Genomic DNA, 18,029 nt, shown 5'->3' on the forward strand with positions numbered 1-18,029 from the left:
TGGGGGATAATAGGCAATATTGGGGGAATAATAGCCAATATTTTGGGAATAATAGCAAATATTTGGGGAATATTAGCCAGTATTTGGGAATAATAGGGAGTATTTGGGGAATAGTAGGCAATATTTGGGGGATAATACCCAATATTTTGGGAATAACAGTAGATATTTGGGGAATATTAGCCAATATTTGGGAATAATAGGGAATACAGGGGGAATAATAGCCAATGTTTTGGGAATATTAGCCAGTATTGGGGGAATAATAGCCAATATTTTGGGAATATTAGCCAATATTTGGGAGCTGCTTGGGGAATAATAGCAAATATTTTGGGACTATTTGGGGAACAATAGCCTATATTTGGGGAATAATAGAAAATATTTTGGGGACTATTTGGGGAGTAACAGCAACTATTTGGGGAATATTTGGGCAATAATATGAAAATAACTGAGGGAATAATAGCAAATATTGGGAAATATTTGGGAAATATTGGGAATAATGGCAAATATTAGGGAAATATTTGCGGAGTAAGAGCAAATATTTGGGGAATAATAGCAAGTATTAGGGGAATGTGTGGGGAATAATAGCGAATATTGGGGGAATATTGGGAATTGGAGTAAATATTTGGGGAATATTGGGAATTAGAGTAAATATTTGGGGGAATAATAGCGAATATTTGGGAAATATTGGGAACTGGAGTAAATATTTGGGGAATATTGGGAATTGAGAGTAAATACTTGGGGATTAATAGCAAAATATCCTGGGGAATCCCCAAGACTGGGATGACTGGGAATAACGGTGGGTATCTCCGGCCCCTCCTCTCCCCCCCAGCTGACTCACGGCGTCATGAACAAGGAGCTGAAATACTGCAAGAACCCGGAGGACCTGGAGTGCAACGAGAACGTGAAACACAAGACGAAGGAATACATCAAGAAATACATGCAGAAATTCGGGGCCATCTACAAACCCAAAGAAGACACGGAGCTGGAGTAACCGCCACCACCATCCCCACCATGGCCACCACCATCCCCACCCCGGCCACCACCATCTCCATCGCCATCTCCACTGCAGCCACCGCCATCTCCACCATGTCCTCCACCACGTCCACCGCCGTCTCCACCATCTCCACCACGTCCACCACTGTCTCCACCATCTCCACCACGTCCACCACCGTCTCCACCATCTTCACCACCGTCTCCACCACGGCCACCACCATCTCTACCATCTCCTCCACCATCTCCATCACCTCCATCGCCATCTCCACCATCTCCTCTACTACCATGTCCTCCACCGTGTCCGCCATCTCCTCCACCGTCTCTACCACACCTTCCACCATCTCCACCACCGTCTCCGCCATCTCCACCGTGTCTACCGCCATCTCCACCGCCGTCTCCACCGCATCCACCGCCTCCTCCACCCTCCCAGCGACACCGGCCGCAGCCCAACCTCGGAAGAAACCCCCGATTCTGCCCGGATTTGCCCTTTTAAACCACCAACCTGTGAATTTATTATTATTTTTTTTTAAAAAAAAAAACAAAACAAAACCCAACAGCTGAGAAACTTCATCCCCTACGGCGGGAGGCGCCTGGAGCTGCCGGGGCCGCGCGGAGGCAGCCGAAACCCGGCGGCGCTGCCGGACGCGCCCCGCGCGTCACCACCCTCTGTATTATATTTTAACCTATATGTGAATATATTGATAATTTTCCTTTTCTTTTTTTTTTTTTTTGTTGCTTTTAGCCCAAGACGTGCCGATACCACGGGAACACTTTGTAAGGATAGTTTCGGGGTTATTATTAATTAATTTTTTTTTTTTTGGTCGTTTCCTTGGTTTTAATTTTTTTTTTTTTATTCCCCACCCCCCCACCCCCAGGTTCCGCCAGGTTTAATCTGTTTCCCTGTAAATATTGCGGAGCGGGGCCGCCCCCCCCGGATTTCTGGCAGGGCCTCGTGCGATGTTGATAAGATTGATTTTACTGCTTAAATCATTTTACTTTATCCAATTTTTACGGAACTTTTTATGTAAAAAAAAAAAAAAAAAAAAAAAATTTCCCAACAAAAAAAAAAGAATAAAAGAAAAGAAAAAAATGACCAAAAAATCCACACCGGATCCGGCCCCCAGAGAGGTTTGGCACGGCCTGGGGGGGGGGGACACACACGATGGTGGCAGCGGTGGGGACATGATGGCCTGGCTTGGGGATCTGTCCCCTCTCGCTCCCGGGGGTGGGACGGGATTTTGGGATGGCCCAGCTCGGGATGGGGGTGTCTGGGCACATTTTGGGGTTAAAACGGCTGTTTTCTGTCATTACCATCCCCCAGTGACACCTGCCTTGGGGACTTTGGGGGTGTCCCCTCCCCCCCCCCCCTCCCCCCCCCCCACTGTCCTTATGGGGACACGTACTTGGGGACACGCATCCTGGTGACACACGCTTGGGGACACACGGACACCTGGGGGGACAGCCCAGGGACACATGGACACCCGAGGGGACACATCCTGGTGACACACGCTTGGGGGGGGGACACAGGGATGCCTGAGGACACACGTCCTGGGGGGACACGGACACTTGAAGACACACGTCCCGGTGACACGCGCTTGGGGCCACACATGGACATCCGAGGACACGCATCCTGGGGACACATGGGTGCCTGAAGACACACGTCCTGGGGACACACACTTGGGGACACACATGGACACACCCTGGTGACATGAGCTTGGAGGGACACATGGACACTGAGGGAACACATCTTGGGGACACACGGCCACTGAAGGATACACATCTCGGTGACATGCGCTTGATGGGACACACGGACACCTGAGGACACGCATCCTGGGGACACACAGACACTGAAGGACACACCCCCTGGGGACACACGGCTGTCTGAAGACACACATCCTGGGAACGCGCACTCGGGGACACACAGGGACACCTGAGGGGACACATCCTGGTGACACGAGCTTGGAGGGACACGGGGACACCAGAGGGGACACATCCTGGGGACACACAGACACTGAAGGACACACATCCCGGTGACACACGCTTGTGGGGACACATGTCCTGGTGACATGCGCTTGGTGGGACACACAGACACCCGAGGGGACACATCTTGGGGACACACGGCCACTGAAGGACGCACATCCTGGTGACACGCATTTGTGGGGACGCATATCCCAGTGACATGTGCTTGGGGACACATCCTGGTGCCGTGAGCTTGGGGGGGGGGACACACACGGACACCTGAGGGGACACATCCCGGTGACACGCGCTTGTGGGGACACTTGTCCCGGTGACACGCACTTGAGGGACACACATGGACGCCTGAAGACACAACTCCTGGTGACACAAGTGACATGTTTAATGCGCCCACCAGGGACCAGCCACGGCCCCCGCCCTCTGTCACCACCCCCCCCCGAAGCCACCACATTCCCCCCCCCCGGCCCGGCCCCCTCTAAAAAAAGTACAAAACCCACTTAAAAAAACCCCACACGGGCCCGAGCGGGCCAGGGTGTGTGCGTCCCCCCGCCTTGGGGACAGTCACACGGCGGAGGTGGCGTCCCCCGCTGCCGCCAAGCACCGGGCGACGTCATGGCGGCCGATGGCGGCCAGGGCCTGGCAGAGGGCGTCCAGCGTGGCCCCCTCGGTGCCGGCCCAGGCGCTGAGCATGGCGCGGGCGGGCGCCCGGCCCCGGCCGAAGGTGACGATGGCGTCGGGGCCGAAGCCCAGGCGGGTGGCCAGGCCGCGCCAGTCCCCCCCCGGCCCCCCGCTCTCCAGCAGCCGCTCCAGCTCCTCCTGACGCTGAGGGGACACCGAGCTCAAGGGGTGGCCATCGGGGTGGCCCTCGGGGTGGCGGGCTGCGGGGAGGGGTGGGGGGAGTCGGTGTCAGCGCCCGAAGTCACCACCCGGCGCCATGGCTGTGCTGGGGGGTGTCACCGGGTCCTGGGAGAGAGAGACACTGACCAGGGCATGGGTGCTCCCCGACCCTGCTTTGGGTGGTCCCCAACCCCATTTGGGTGCTCCCCAGGGCATGGGTGCTCCCCAACCCCATTTGGGGGCTCCCTTACCCCCATTTGGGTGCTTCCTGGGGTATGGGTGGTCCCTGACCCTCATTTGGGTGGTCTCCAGGGCATGGGTGCTCCTCAACCCCCCCTTCGGATGGTCCCCAACCCCATTTGGGTGCTCCCTGAACCCCATTTGGGTGCTTCCTGGGGTATGGGTGGTCCCTGACCCTCATTTGGGTGGTCCCTGACCTCCATTTGGGTGGTCTCCAGGGCATGGGTGCTCCCCAAACCTCCTTCGGGTGGTCCCCAACCCCATTTGGGTGCTCTCTGACCCCTGTTTGGGTGCTTCCTGACCGCCATTTGGGTGCCACCAACCCCATCCAGGTGCTCCACAACTCCATTTGAGTGCTCCCTGACCCTCATCTGGGTGCCAACCAACCCCATCCAGGTGCTACCTGAGGTATGGGTGCTCCTCAACCCCCTTTGGGTGCTCCCTGACCCCCGTTTGGGTGCCACCCAACCCCCAGACAAGGTGCTATCTTGGGTATACTTCTCCCCAGTCCCACCCAGGTGCTCCCCAACCCCATTCAAGCACTCCATGATCCCCATTTGGGTGCTCCCTGGGGCATGGGTGCTTCCTAACCACCATTTGGGTGCTCCCAAGGGTATGGGTACTCCCTGACCACATCTGGGTGCTCCCCAATCCCATTTGGTTGCTCCCTGACCCCCATTTCCGCATGCTCCCTGGGGCATGGGTGCTCCCAACCCCACATGGATGAACCCCAAGGATCCTCAATGCTCCCCAACCCATCGGGATGCTCCCTGGGGGGCATAGGTGCACCCCAAACCCATATGGGTGCTCCCTGGGCCATGGTGGCACCCCAAATCCATGTGGGAGCTCTCTGGGGTATAGATGCACCCTAAAACCCATGTGGGTCCTCCACGGGCCATGGTGGCACCCCAAATCCATGTGGGAGCTCTCTGGGGTGTAGATGCACCCTAAAACCCATGTGGGTCCTCCATGGGCCATGGTGGCACCCCAAATCCATGTGGGAGCTCTCTGGGGTGTAGATGCACCCTAAAACCCATGTGGGTCCTCCACGGGCCATGGTGGCACCCCAAGCCCATCCCTAGAGCACCCCAACCCCACCCAGATGCTCCCCAAGTGGACAGATCCACCCAGGAAACACCCACCCACAAACACGGGTGCTCCCCAACCCCATCCCGATGATGTCAGGGGACAAAACCCTCCCTGGACCCCACCCCACCATGGGTACCCTCCCCCTCCCCGAAACCCGTCGCTGGGTGGTGGGTGCTCACCCTTGCCGGACTGGTGGGGCTCCTGCAGGCTGTGGGTGTCGAGGAAGACCCCGCTGTCACTGTGCAGCTTCTCCCCCTCCGGTGACGTCCCCAAGTCCCCTGCCCGCGCCTTGGCCAGCTGCTTCTTCTGCCTGCACGTGTGCCAGCTGCCCACGGGGCGGGGGGAGATTGTCACCCAGGGACCCCATAACTGTGGCCTCCCCCACCTTGACCACCCACCCCCCCCCACAACCTACCACTTGAAGGCCACGTAGGCGAGGAGTCCCACCACCACGGCGGCCAGGAGGGAGCAGTAGACGGGGATGATGTCCTTGCTGGTGGCCTCGGGTGGCACGAACTCGGGGGTGGCGACAGGCGAGGGGACCCCCGTCACCGCCTCCCCCGGAGGGGCCCCCTCCGTGCGCTCCAGCTCCTCGTCTATGGGGATGGAGGTGGGGGGGGGGGAACCCCCCCCTTCCTGCCTCAGTTTCCCCTTTTGGGGAAGCGGCACCCATGGGTGGGGGGTTGTGGGGGGGGTACTCACTGTGCGGGCAGGGCTGGCAGTGGGTGTCGGGGTGGCCACAGGGCTCGGTGACACCGAAGGCAGGGGGGCAGGGGGGGCAGCACCCCCCTGCCACCGTCGTCCTCCCACTCCCGCACCCCCCCGGCACCTGCGGGTACAGGATAGGGCGGGGACGGGGGGGGGGGGGGGCTGCCTCAGTTTCCCCCTGAAGCTGTGCCCCGGGGGGGGGACACCAGGACACCCAGCTGTCCCCCCCACCCCAAATCCCTGCTGTGCCCCCCCCCCCCCCCACCCTCATGGTGGGGGCTGGTTTGGGGTCCTGGAGCAGCCCCAGGGACCTGCTCCTTGGGGGGGGGGGAAACATGGAGGGGGGATATGGGGGGGGGACATGGAGGGGGAACATGGGGAGGGGACTTAAGGGGTGACATGGAGGGGACATGGTGGGGGGGTCATAGGAAGGGGACATGGGGAGGGCACGTGGGGGGGACATCGGGGGGGGCATGGCGGGATACGTGGGGGGACACGGAGGGGGGACATGGGGAGGGGACACAGGAAGGGGACATGACGGGGGGGGACATGGGGAGTGGGATATGGGGGGGGACATGGAGGGGGGTCATAGGACGTGGACGTGGGGGGGGACATGGAGGTGGGACATGGGGGGACACGGTGGGGCGGGGGGGGGGGGCACATGGGGTGCTCGGCCCCGGTTAAATGGGTGGTGTCGGGGCAGCCCGCGGGGGGGGAGGGGGGGGGGATAGAATAGAATAGAGTGGGGTGAGGGAATAAGGAATTAAAAAAAAAAAAATAAGAAGAAGAAGAAATAATAAAGGAAAATAAATAAAATTGAAAACAAAATGATGAAAGAAAATAATTAAATGGAAAATAAGAACGAGCAGGAGATAAAAGGCACCGAGACGAAATAAAAAGGAAAAGCAACGGAATGGAGTGAAGCGAAATAAATAAAGTGAAATAAAGCGAGATAAAAAGTGAAAAAAAGGGGAAAAAAATTGAAATAAAGTGAAATAAAAGTGAAATAAAGTGAGATAAAAAAGCAAAAAAAAAAAAAAGGAAAAAGTAAAAAACGTGAAAGGAAGTGAAATGAAATTGAAATAAAGTGAGATAAAAAAGTAAAAAAAAATGAAAAAAGTGAAAAACACGAAATAAAGTGAAATAAAAAGTGAAATAAGTTAAATAAAGTGAAATAAAATTGAAATAAAGGGAGATAAAGGGAGATAAAAAGTGGGGAAAAAAGTGAAAAGTGAAAAAAAGTGAAATAAAAAGCAAAGTGAAAAATACACAATGAAGCGAAAATGAAATATAAATAGAATGAAATAAAGTAAAATAAAGTAAAATGAAATGAAATGAAGTGAAATGAAATGAAACAAAATGAAATAAAATAACCAAAAAAAAAAAAACCCGAAAAAAAAGGAAAAAAAAAGGAAATAAAATAAAATAAAATAAAATAAAATAAAATAAAATAAAATAAAATAAAATAAAATAAAATAAAATAAAATAAATAAAATGAAATAATAAAACAAAACAAGATGAGCCAGACAGACCCTCCCCCAGCGGACACTCGGTGAAGTCACTCCGAGCCCCCGGGGGGAGCGGGCGGCCCGGCGGGTCCCGACCCCCTCCCGGTCCCGGTGCCGGTCCCGGTGCCACCCCTGTCCCCGTCCCGTCCGGTCCCCGGTGCCCATCCCCAGTCCCGGTCCCCGGTGCCGCCCCCGCCCTGTCCCGCACCGGGCAGAGCAGCGGCAGCAGCAGCACCGGCAGCACCGCGCGGTCCCGCCGCATCGCCGAGACGGGACCGGCCCCGGGACCAGCCCGAACCGACCCGAAGCGAACCGAAGCGCTCCGGCCCCGCCCGGTCCGGTCCGGTCCCGTCCCGCTCGGTCGGGTTCGGCCCCGCTCGGTCCGGTTCGGCTCCGCTCGGCTCCGCTCGGTCCGGTTCAGCCCCGTTCGGCTCCTTTCGGCCCCGCTCGGTTCCTCTCGGGTGGGCGGGGCTGGGCGCGGCTCGCGGCGGGCCGGGCAGGGCGGGGCGCTCCGCCATTGGCTGCGAGCGGCGAGACCCCGCCCCTCCCTCCTCGGCTGGGCTCGGGCCCGCTTCGGGCCGGGCTCGGCTCCGGGGGCCGCCGGTTCGCGTCCCGCTGCGGGCAGGGCCGGGCGGGGCCGGACTGGTCCAAACTGGGACAGGGGGGAAGGTGTCCCCTCACCTCCACCGCCTCCCCACGGCCTGTCCCCTCCATGCCCCGGGGGGAAAAGTGTCTGTGAATGGGAAAAGCAGCTTTATTGAGCCCGGTGTGGGGGTGGGTGCAGGGTCTCAGCGCGGGTGCAGGACCCTGGCGTGGGTGCATGGCCCTGGGGGGGATGCAGGACCCTGGCGTGGGTGGGGGATCCCAGCATGGGTGCAGTGTTGGTGTGGGTGCAGGGTCTCCAAGTGGGTTCAGGACCCCGGTGTGGGTGCAGGATCTCGGTTTGCGTGCGGGACCTTGGCATGGGTGCAAGGTCTCAGCGTGGGTGCAGCACCCCAACATGGATACAGGACCTTGGTGGGGGTCCAGGGGCTCTTCATGGGTGCGGGACCCCAGCATGGGTGCAGAGTCTTGGTGTGGGTGCAGCAGGACCCTGGTTTGGGTGCTTGGCCCTGGCGTGGGTGCAGGATGCTGGCATGGGTGTGGGACCCCCAGGATGGGTGCAGGGTCTTGGCATGGGTGCAGGACCTCGGTGCAAGCACAGGATCCCAGCGTGGGTGCATGGCCTCAATATATGGATGCGGGACCACAGCACGGGTGCAGTCTTGGCGTGGGTGCAGAGTCTCCAAGTGGAAGCAGCACCCCAGCGTGGGTGCAGCAGCACTCTGGCATGGGTGCAGGGTCTTGGCGTGGGTGCAGGACCTCAGCGTGGGTGCAGGAGGACCCTGATTTGGTTGCCTGGTCTCCTTGTGGGTGCAGGATGCTGGCATGGGTGCAGGATGCTGGCATGGGTGTGGGACTCCAGGATGGTTTTGGGACCCCAGGATGGGTGCAGGGTCTTGGTGTGGGTGCAGGACCTCGGTGCGGGCGCGGGGTGTCGGCGTGGGCGCAACACCCTGGTGTGGGTGCAGGACCCTGGCAGCAGCTCCCTGTTCTCCTCCCTACCAGCCGCGGACGGGGTGCCAGAGCTCCACCACCTTCCCCTCGGCGTGGACATAGTAGACAGGGTGCATGGCAGCAGTGGCGCAGGCCTGCGGTGGGGAGGGACGCTGAGCTGGCGTGACGGGGGGTCATGGGACATGATGGGGGGTCATGGGACATGACGGGGCGTGATGGGGGGTCATGGGGCTGGTACTCACATGGAAGGGGATGAGAGCCAGGATGCTGCCCAACGGGAAGCGCTCAAAGTCCAACCGGCCGTCGATGGCTTCCACTTGCCCGTGCTCCTGCGTCAGCCCCACCAGCCTGGGGGGACACACCGTCACGTCCCCACCCGTGCGTCCCCTCCCACCACCCATGTCCGCCCCGCACGGTGCTCACCTGAGCTGGGGGTGCCCCTCGATGGTGGCACAGCCCGTGGGCGCTTGGTCACGGCCGTGGAGGCTGAGGGCAGCCCACCCGCAGTCCACCAGCAGCTGGTTGCGGTGGGGGTAGTGACCGATGACCCTGGTGAGGACACGGATGGCCACCTCCTCCGGCTTACAGGAACCCAGCAGGGTCTGCTGAAGGTCTGGGAGAAGAAGGTGCCCAGCCCAGGTTGGGATGCATCCCCGCCCTGGCTGGGGGGCGGGGGGGAGGTTATCACACCAGGGCGGTGGTGATGGTGGTTCCAACCAGCTCACCGTAGAAGAGGTAGTTGCCCGGGTGGAGCTCGGTGAGCTGGGCCATCTCCGGCACTGGGTGGCTGCAGGATGGCGTGGAGCCGATGCTGGCCTGGGGACATGGCACGCCCGCCTGCCGCAGCCTGCTGGCACATGGGACCCTCTGAGTGGCCGGGGAATGGCCAGGGTGGGGGGCATCACCCCCAGGCACCGTGGGGAGTGGGACCAGAGGTGGGTCCGTCGCCCTTGGGTGCCATAGGAGCAGGACAGGAGATGAGTCCGTTATCCCCAAGTGCCGTGGGAGTGGGACCAGAGGTGGGTCCATCACCCTTGGTGCCATAAGAGCAAGACCAGAGGTGGGTCCATCACTGCTGGATGCCACAGGAGCAGGACCAGGGGTGAGTCCATCACCCCCAGGCGCCACAGGGAGTGGGACCAGAGGTGGGTCCACCACCCCAGGGTGCCACAGTAGCAGGACTGGAAATAGATCCATCACCAGTGGGTGCCACAGGAGCAGGACGGGAGATGAATCCATCACCCCTGGGTGCCACGGGAGAGGGAATGGAGGTGGAGATGCCTCAGGGAGCACCAGATGTGCCAGAGAGCCCCCAGATGCAATAGAGAACCCCCAAATGCTCAAGGCAGGGTGCTGCCCCCCCCCCGCAGATATGTCAGAGCACATCTCCTGATGGACCTAGGACAGCATCCAGATGTTCCTAGTCATCCCCAGATGTGCCCAGGAGCCCCCAGATGTGCCAGAGACCCACCCAGAAGAGCTGGAGATCCCCCAGATGTGTTTGACTCACTCCCAGATGTGCCCAGAAGATCCCAGATGTGCCACAACACCCCTAGATGTGCTGGAGCTCCCCCCCCAAGATGTGCCAGGGCAACCCCAGATGTTTCTGGGAGCTCTCAGATGTACTGGAGACTCCCCAGCTGTGCTGGGGACCTCCCAAGATGTGTCGGGGTACCCCAGATGTGCCTGGGAAATGCCAGATGTGCCAGTGATACCCCCAGATGTTTCTGGGAGCCTCCAGATGTGTCAGACTCACTCCAGATGTGCTGGAGCCCCACCCCCCTGCCCCGATATGCTGGAGACTCCCCAAGATGTGTGAAAACACCCCCAGATGTTCCTGGGGACCCCCACCCCCCGGATATACTCCCCCCTGCTGTGTCAGAGCACCCCCAGATGTGCCCCGGAGCTCCCAGATGTGACAGAGCACCCCCAGATGTATCTGGGAGCACCCCCAGATGTGCCAGAAACCCCCCAGATGTGCCAGGGACCCAGCCCAGATGTGCCAGAGGCCCCCCCAGATGTGCCAGAGACCCCCACAGCTGTTGCAGAGACCCCCTGAGATGTGTCAGGGACCCGAGACACCCCAGATGTGTCAGGGACCCCCCCCCCCGATGTGCCAGGGACCCCCCAGGTGTTGCAGAGACCCCCTGAGATGCATCAGGGACCCCCCAGATGTGTCAGGGACCCCCCCCAGATGTGCCAGGGACCCCCCAGGTGTTGCAGAGACCCCCTGAGATGCATCAGGGACCCCCCAGATGTGTCAGGGACACCCCACAGGTGTGCCACGGACCCGCTGACATGTTGCAGAGACCCCCCCGAGAAGTGCCAGAGACCCCCCCAGATGTGCCAGGGACCCCCCTTCCCCCTCGATGTGCCTGAGCACCCCAGATGTGTCACAGCACGTCCCCATGCACGGGGAGGGGGGGGGGATGGAGGTCCCAGGGGACTCCCCCCCCCCCCCCCCCCCCCCAAGTAAGAACCATCCGGCAGCAATTCCCTCCAGGATGCAAAACCCCCCTGGGACAAAAGGGGTGGCAAGGGCGGGGGGGGGGGACACAACAATGACACAGGTCACAACCCGCCACCAAAGCCACATCAAAGGTGACCGGAGATGCCAACATCCCCCTCCGGCTCCCCGGGGGGGCTTTGTAAGGCCCCCTTTTATGGGGGTGATTTGCATTTACAACCAGCCGCCGGGGCTGGGGGGGTGGGGAGGGTGGGGGTTTATGAGGTGGGGAAGAGGTGGGGCAGGGAGGGGACACACACACACCCCACCCCACCCCACCCCCCATGGTGGCCAACGTGACACCCTCCCTCCCCCAAAACGACCCCCTTAACCCTGCCCATGCCGGGTTTGGGCCACTCACGCGGTGACGAAGTCGAGCACGGCGGCGGTGGTGGCCCGGGCGATGGCTTGGATGGCGGGGACATCGCGGCAGCCGTAGGTGTCCCCGCAGTGAGCGTAGACCCCCACCAGTGTCACCTCCTCCGGTGCCTCCTCGGCGATGGCCCGGGCCAGGGACATGGCACCGGGGTCCGTGGGCCGCACGCCGGCTGCCGGTGGGGAGGAGGGTCCAGACATCATGGGTGGGGTGTGTGTGGCTATTGGGTGGGGGCGTTTGGTGCCCCAAGTTGGGCGAGATGGTGGGGATAGGGGACTGGGGGGACACGGGGCACTACCCCCCCGATGGAGCAGCCCTGTAGTGGGTGAAAATGGGGTCGGGGGGGGCTTAAATGTCCCATCCTGGGGGCTTTGGGCCATCTCTGCCCCATGGCACAGACTTCAAGAATGACTTTTTTTGGGAGGGGTCTTAAATGTCCCATCCTGGTTGAGCTGGTGGGTCTGGGGGCACATGGGGCATCCCTCCCCATGGAGCATCCCTGTGATGGGTGGGTGAAGATGGGAGTTGAGGGGACTTAAATGGGCCATCCTGGTTGAGATGGTGGTTCTGGGGGCTTGAGGTTGATGGAGCATGGAGCATCCATCCCCGGTGGAGCATCCTTGGATAATGACTTTGGGAGGGGTCTTAAATGTCCCATCCTTGTTGGAGATGGTGGGTCTGGAGGCTTGGGGAGGACATCCCTTCCCATAGAGCATCCCTTCCCATGGAGCATCCTTGAAGAATGACCTTTGAAGAGACATCTTGAATGCCCCATCCTGGCTGAGATGGTGGGCCTAGGGGCTTGAGGGTGATGGGGCATGGAGCAACCATCCCCAAGGGAGCATCCTTGGATAATGACTTTGGGAGGGGTCTTAAATGCCTCAACCTTGTTGGAGATGGTGGGGCTGGGGGAGGACATGGAACATCCCTTCCCAGGGAGCATCCTTGAAGAATGACTTCGAGGGGGGTGGAAATGCCTCGTCCTGGTTGAGACGGTGGTTCTGGGGGCTTGAGGTTGATGAGGCATGGAGCATCCATCCCTAAAGGAGCATCCTTGAATAATGACTTTTGGGAGGTGGGTGGTTAAATGCTCCAACCTGGTTGGAGATGGTGGTTCTGGGGGCCTGAGGCTGGTGGGGCATGGAGCATCCATCCCAAAGGAGCATCCGTAATATTGACTTTTGGAGGGGGCTTAAACGTCCCATCCTGGTTGGAGCTGATGGGTCTGGGGGCTCGGGGAGGACATGGAACGTCCCTTCCCATGGAGCACCCTTGAAGAATGACTTTTGAGGGGGAGGGGTCTTGAATGCCCCATCCTGGTTGAGATGGTGGTTCTGGGGGCTTGAGGTTGATGGGACATGGAGCATCCATCCCTAGTGGCGCATCCTTGAATAACGACTTTTGGGGGGGGGGGGTGTGTCTAAAATGCCCCATCCTGGTTGGAGATGGTGGAGCTGGGGGTTTCGGGGGGACGTCTCTCCCCATGGAGGAGGGAGACAGTATTCTGGTTGGAGATAGTAGGTCTAGGGCACTGGGGAGGACATGGAACATCCCTTCCCATGGAGCATCCTTGAAGAATGACTTTGGGGGGAGGGGGGGGGGGGGGCGCTGAAATGCCCCATCCTGGCTGAGATGGTGGGGCTGGGGGGAACACGGAGCATCCCACCCCCCCCGAGCATCCTAAGGATGGATGAAAACACCCTTGGGGAAGACACCACCTCTGCATTCCCCCCCCCCCCCCCCAACTCTGCAGCACCCCAGGCACTGGTGGGATTTGGGGGGCTATTTTTTGGGGGGGAGGATGTGGGGGGGGGAGTCACCTACCCCTGCCGTTGCCGCAGTCGAGCTTGAGCCAGACGAGCCAGCGCTTGCCGGGGGGCAGCGGGCGCCGGCGCAGGAGGGCCAAGGCCTGGGGGCTGTCGAGGAGGAGCTGGAAGGCTTGAAGGCGTTGGGCCAGGGCGGCGCATTCCTCCAGCCGCCCCCCCGGCAGCGGGTAAGCGTAGAGGATGTCATCGAACCCCCCCGCCGCGAAAAAACGAGCTTCGGCCAAGGTGGAGACCACGATGCCCCGGCGGGTGCCACCCGTCGCCAGCTCGGCACCTTCTCTGTGGGGGGGGGCGGGTGTGGGGTGTGAGGGGGCGATGGCGGGGGTGCTGGGAGGGGAAGGTGAGGGGGTGCTGGGGGGAGGATGGGGAGTGCTGGGGGAGGATGCTGGGGGGATGCTGGAGGGATACTGGGGATGCTGGTGTAGAAGATGGGGGGATTCTGGGGGGATGCTGGAGGGATACTGGGGATGCTGGTGTAGAAAGTGGGGGGATTCTGGGGGGGAAGGTGAGGAGATGCTGGGAAGGATGGGGGGGCGATGCTGGGGGACGCTGGGGAGTGCTGGGAGGAAGGTGGGGGGATACTGGAGGGATGGTGGGGATGCTGGTGTAGAAGGTGGGGGGAATGCTGGGGAGGATGCTGGAGGGATACTGGGGATGCTGGTGTAGAAAGATGGGGGGATTCTGGGGGGATGCTGGAGGGATACTGGGGATGCTGGTAGTAGAAAGTGGGGGATTCTGGGGGGGGAAGGTGAGGAGATGCTGGGAAGGATGGGGGGGGCGATGCTGGGGGGACGCTGGGGAGTGCTGGGGAGGAAGGTGGGGGGATACTGGAGGGATGCTGGGGGGTGCTGGTGTGTAGAAGGTGGGGGGATGCTGGGGAGGATGCTGGAGGGATACTGGGGATGCTGGTGTAGAAGATGGGGGGATTCTGGGGGGATACTGGAGGGATACTGGGGATGCTAGTGTAGAAAGTGGGGGGATTCTGGGGGGGAAGGTGAGGAGATGCTGGGAAGGATGGGGGGGGCGATGCTGGGGGGACGCTGGGGAGTGCTGGGGAGGAAGGTGGGGAGATACTGGAGGGATGGTGGGGATGCTGGTGTAGAAGGTGGGAGGACGCTGTGGAGGAAGGTTGAGGGGATGCTGGGGGGATACTGGGGGGGGATGTTGGGGAAGACATGGGGGGTGTTCTGGGGAGGGAGGTGGGGGGATACTGGAGGGATGCTGGGGATGCTGGTGTAGAAGGTGAGGAGGATGCTGGGGAGGATGCTGGAGGGATACTGGGGATGCTGGTGTAGAAGGTGGGGGGATGCCGAGGAGGAAAGCGAGGGGATACTGGGGGGGATACTGGGAGGGGGATGTTGGGGAAGACGCCGGGGGGGGTTTCTGGGGAGGAAGGTGGGGGGATACTGGGGGGATGCTGGGCACACTGGTATAGAAGGTAGGAGGATGCTGGGGGGAAGGTGAGGTGATGCTGGGCGGGAAGGTGGAGGGATACTGGGAGCCATACTGGGGGTGATACTGGGCGGGATACTGGGGGGAGATGCTGGGGGGAAGGAAGGTGAGGGGTGCTGAGGGCGGGGCTCGGGGGGGTGCTGGAAGGATGCTGGAGCGATGATGGGGGGGATGCTGGTGTGGAAGGTGAAGGGATACTGGGTGGATGCTGGGCAGGAAGGTGGAGGGACGCTGGGAGGGATACTGGGAGGATGCTGGAGGGATGCTTGGGGGGCAATGTTGGTGTAGAAGGTGGGGGGATGCTGGGGGGGGGGGAAGTGAGGGGATGCCGGAGGGATGCTGGGGGGAAGGCGGAGGGATGCTGGGAGGGCTACTGGGGGGGACGCTGGGGGCAATATGGGGGGGACGCTCAGGGGGAGAATGGGGGGATGGTGGAAGGGATACTGGGATGTTGCTGGAGGGATGCTGGGGGAGATGCTGGGATTCTGGGGGGGGGGGAGATGGGGGGGTGCCCAGGGGGAGGGTGTGTGTGGGGGATGCTGGGGGGGAAGATGGGGGATGCTGAGGGGATGCCAGGGGGGGTACTGGGATGTTGCTGGAGGGATGCTGGGGGAGATGCTGGGATTCTGGGGGTGGGGGGAGACGGGGGATGCTGGGGGAGGGCGTGATGGGAGATTCTGGTGCGGGGGGTGGTGGTGGTGGGGGGGGGACACTCACAGTGTCTTGTGGGTTTTGACGTGGGGGCGCAGGCGGAGGCCCAGGGCCTGGCAGCGCTCCCGCATGCGCTCGGCGTTGCGCCGCACAGTCGCCTGGTCCAGGGTCAGCGCCGGGGTGGGCAACTGCTCCAGGGGGGCTCCTAGCCACCTGCTGGTGCTGCGGAGGGGGGCGCACAGGGAGCAGGAAGGGGGGGGAGCCTGCCCTGCACCCTCTCCCCCTCCCCAAAAAAAAAACCCTGCACCCATCCTGCACCCACACCTGTGGGCATGGAGGTGGCTGCTGGGGGTCCCTGTGCCCTCGGGGGGGGGGGGGGGGGGCTGTGGGGTGGGGGGTGATGGGCTGGGCCCCCCCCACCGTGGGACCCAGCAGCAAGGGGTGGTTTGGGTGGGGGTGGTGCTGGGCAGCCCGGGGGGGGTGTGTGTGTGTGTGCCCCCCCCACTCGGCAAAAATCTGGGGGTTCCCTCGGTCTCGGCAGGACACTGGGACATCTGGGACTGGGACACGTGGGAGTGGGACATCTGGGTCACTTGGGACAGGGACACCAGGACTGGGACAATTGGGACTGGGAAACCGGGGACTGGGGCACATGGGACTGGGACATCTGGGACTGGGACGTGTAGGATTGGGACATCTGGGGCACCTGGGACAGGGATATCTGGGACTGGGAAACCTGGGACCGGAACACATGGGACTGGGACATCTGGGACACATGGGACTGGGACACCTGGGACTGGGACACCTGGGACTGGGACACCAGGATCACCTGGGACAGGGACACTGGGAACAGAGAGACCTGGGACTGGGAAACCTGGGACAGGGACACCTGGGACTGGGAAACCTAGGACTAGGACACCTGGATTTGGGATGTATGGGTCTGGGAAACCTGTTGGATCACCTGGGAGAGGGACATATGGGATTGGGATATATGGGACAGGGACACCTAAACCTCCATGGGACTGAGACACCTGGGACTGGGACACATGGGATAGGGATGTATGGGACAGGGACACTTGAGTTACTTGGGATGGAGATACTGGAAACAGAGACACATGCGACCGGGACACCTGGGACTGGGAACACCTGGGATACTGGGAACAGGGACACCTGGAACTGGAACATATGGGACAGGGACACCAGGAACAGGGACACTTGGGAGTGGGACCTACTGGAATGGGAAACCTGGGACCGGGACACCTGGGTTACCCTGAGACGGGAACACTGGGAACAGGGATGCCTGTGACTGGGAAACCTGGGACTGGGACCTACGGGAATGGGAAACCTGGGACCGGGACACCTGGGTCACCCTGGGACGGGAACACTGGGAACAGGGATGCCTGGGACTGGGAAACCTGGGACTGGGACACCGGGGACTCAGACACATGGGACCGGGAAAGCTGGGGCACCTGGGACAGGGATGCTGGCACAGGGACACCTGGATAACATGGGATAAGGACACTGGGAACAGAGACATCTGGGACTGGGAAACCTGGGTCACTTGGGATGAAGATACTGGAAAGAGAGACGTATGGGACCAGGACACCTGGGACTGGGACACCTGGATCACCTGAGACAGGGATACTAGGAACAGGAACACTGGGATTGGGACCTATGGGAATGGGGAACCTGGGACTGGGACACCCAGGTTGTCTGGGATAAGGGCACTGGGAACAGGGATGCCTGGGACCAGGAAACTGGGCCACCTGGGACTGGGACACATAGGACTGGGCCACCAAGGCCACCTGGGCCCAGGACACGGGGACAGTGACACCTTCCCAGTTCCAGGTGGGATGGTGACACCCGGATCCTCTGGCGGGGTGACCTCGGTGTCCCCACCCAGACCCAGGGCACCCACCGCAAGGCTGTCCGGGGCGAAGATCCTGGTGGCACCCAGAGCACCCATCCCTCCCCCTGCCCACCTGTCCGTCCGTCCATCCATCCCTCCGTCCGGTGCCGCGGCTGCTCCTGGCTCGGCCTCCGGTGGCTCTGGTGGCCCCTCTGGTGCCCGCTCCACGTGACGCCGTGGGCACCCGCAGCCAGCCTTGGCCGGGGACAGAGGTCGCTGCCGGCCGTGGGGCCCCCCCGGGGGTGGCAGGGCCAAGGGAGGACACGGGCGCTGTGGCTGGGGACACTCAGCCTCCCCGGGACAGCACGGGGACAGCCTGCCAGCTCCCTGGGGACAGTGGCTGGCTCCAGAGCCCCGTGGGGGAACAAGGAAGGCTGGCTGAGACCTGGCGTGCTCGTGCTACATG

At 60.9% G+C, this 18,029-nt stretch overlaps 3 protein-coding genes across 5 annotated transcripts in view; 1 reads left to right on the plus strand and 2 right to left on the minus strand.

Annotated features, from left to right (window-relative positions):
* SETD2 (SET domain containing 2, histone lysine methyltransferase) overlaps positions 1 to 1,807 on the plus strand; it is a 75,059-nt gene extending 73,252 nt beyond the window's left edge. Inside the window, exon 21 of the mRNA XM_063324198.1 lies at positions 827 to 1,807. Within this exon, the coding sequence (XP_063180268.1) occupies positions 827 to 988 (162 nt within the window). The 3' untranslated portion in view covers positions 989 to 1,807. The remainder of the gene's footprint in view (positions 1 to 826) is intronic.
* A 1,633-nt stretch (positions 1,808 to 3,440) lies between these two features.
* LOC134510974 (death domain-containing membrane protein NRADD-like) lies at positions 3,441 to 7,982 on the minus strand. The gene is given in 5 exon segments (XM_063324217.1): positions 3,441 to 3,842; positions 5,310 to 5,455; positions 5,546 to 5,760; positions 5,762 to 5,959; positions 7,555 to 7,982. Coding segments are annotated over 5 exon segments (930 nt in total). The 5' UTR covers positions 7,609 to 7,982; the 3' UTR covers positions 3,441 to 3,525.
* A 94-nt stretch (positions 7,983 to 8,076) lies between these two features.
* Positions 8,077 to 17,690, minus strand: LOC134510973 (D-serine dehydratase-like). Of its 3 annotated transcripts, XM_063324215.1 has the most exons (9): positions 17,060 to 17,690; positions 16,800 to 16,959; positions 15,781 to 15,936; positions 13,610 to 13,890; positions 11,771 to 11,957; positions 9,629 to 9,750; positions 9,327 to 9,516; positions 9,146 to 9,251; positions 8,077 to 9,055 (listed from the first exon to the last, which is right to left on the minus strand). In XM_063324215.1, exons 2-9 carry the CDS (start codon positions 16,829 to 16,831, stop codon positions 8,948 to 8,950), a joined length of 1,182 nt encoding a protein of 393 aa, XP_063180285.1. In that variant the 5' UTR covers positions 16,832 to 16,959; positions 17,060 to 17,690; the 3' UTR covers positions 8,077 to 8,947. The 3 variants fall into 3 exon arrangements, with proteins under 3 accessions (XP_063180285.1, XP_063180286.1, XP_063180284.1); XM_063324216.1 differs by having other exon boundaries at positions 8,077 to 9,037; positions 16,800 to 17,690; XM_063324214.1 differs by having other exon boundaries at positions 16,800 to 17,690.
* Positions 17,691 to 18,029: the final 339 nt, after the last annotated feature.

The sequence above is a fragment of the Chroicocephalus ridibundus genome, chromosome 2 (genome assembly GCF_963924245.1).
Source record: "Chroicocephalus ridibundus chromosome 2, bChrRid1.1, whole genome shotgun sequence".
NCBI lineage: Eukaryota > Metazoa > Chordata > Aves > Charadriiformes > Laridae > Chroicocephalus > Chroicocephalus ridibundus.

Bases quoted from the DNA above. Each gene is read 5' to 3' on its own strand.
- LOC134510973 (XM_063324215.1), bottom strand. From the start codon at position 16,831: ATGTGTCTCTGTTTCCAGTATCTCCATCCCAA. The intron at 11,958-13,609 runs GTAGGTGACTCC...CCCCACCGGCAG, and splicing joins CGACTGCGGCAACGGCAGGG to CCGGCGTGCGGCCCACGGAC. The intron at 9,252-9,326 runs GTGAGCACCGTG...GTGTCCCCCCAG, and splicing joins GAGGGGCACCCCCAGCTCAG to GCTGGTGGGGCTGACGCAGG.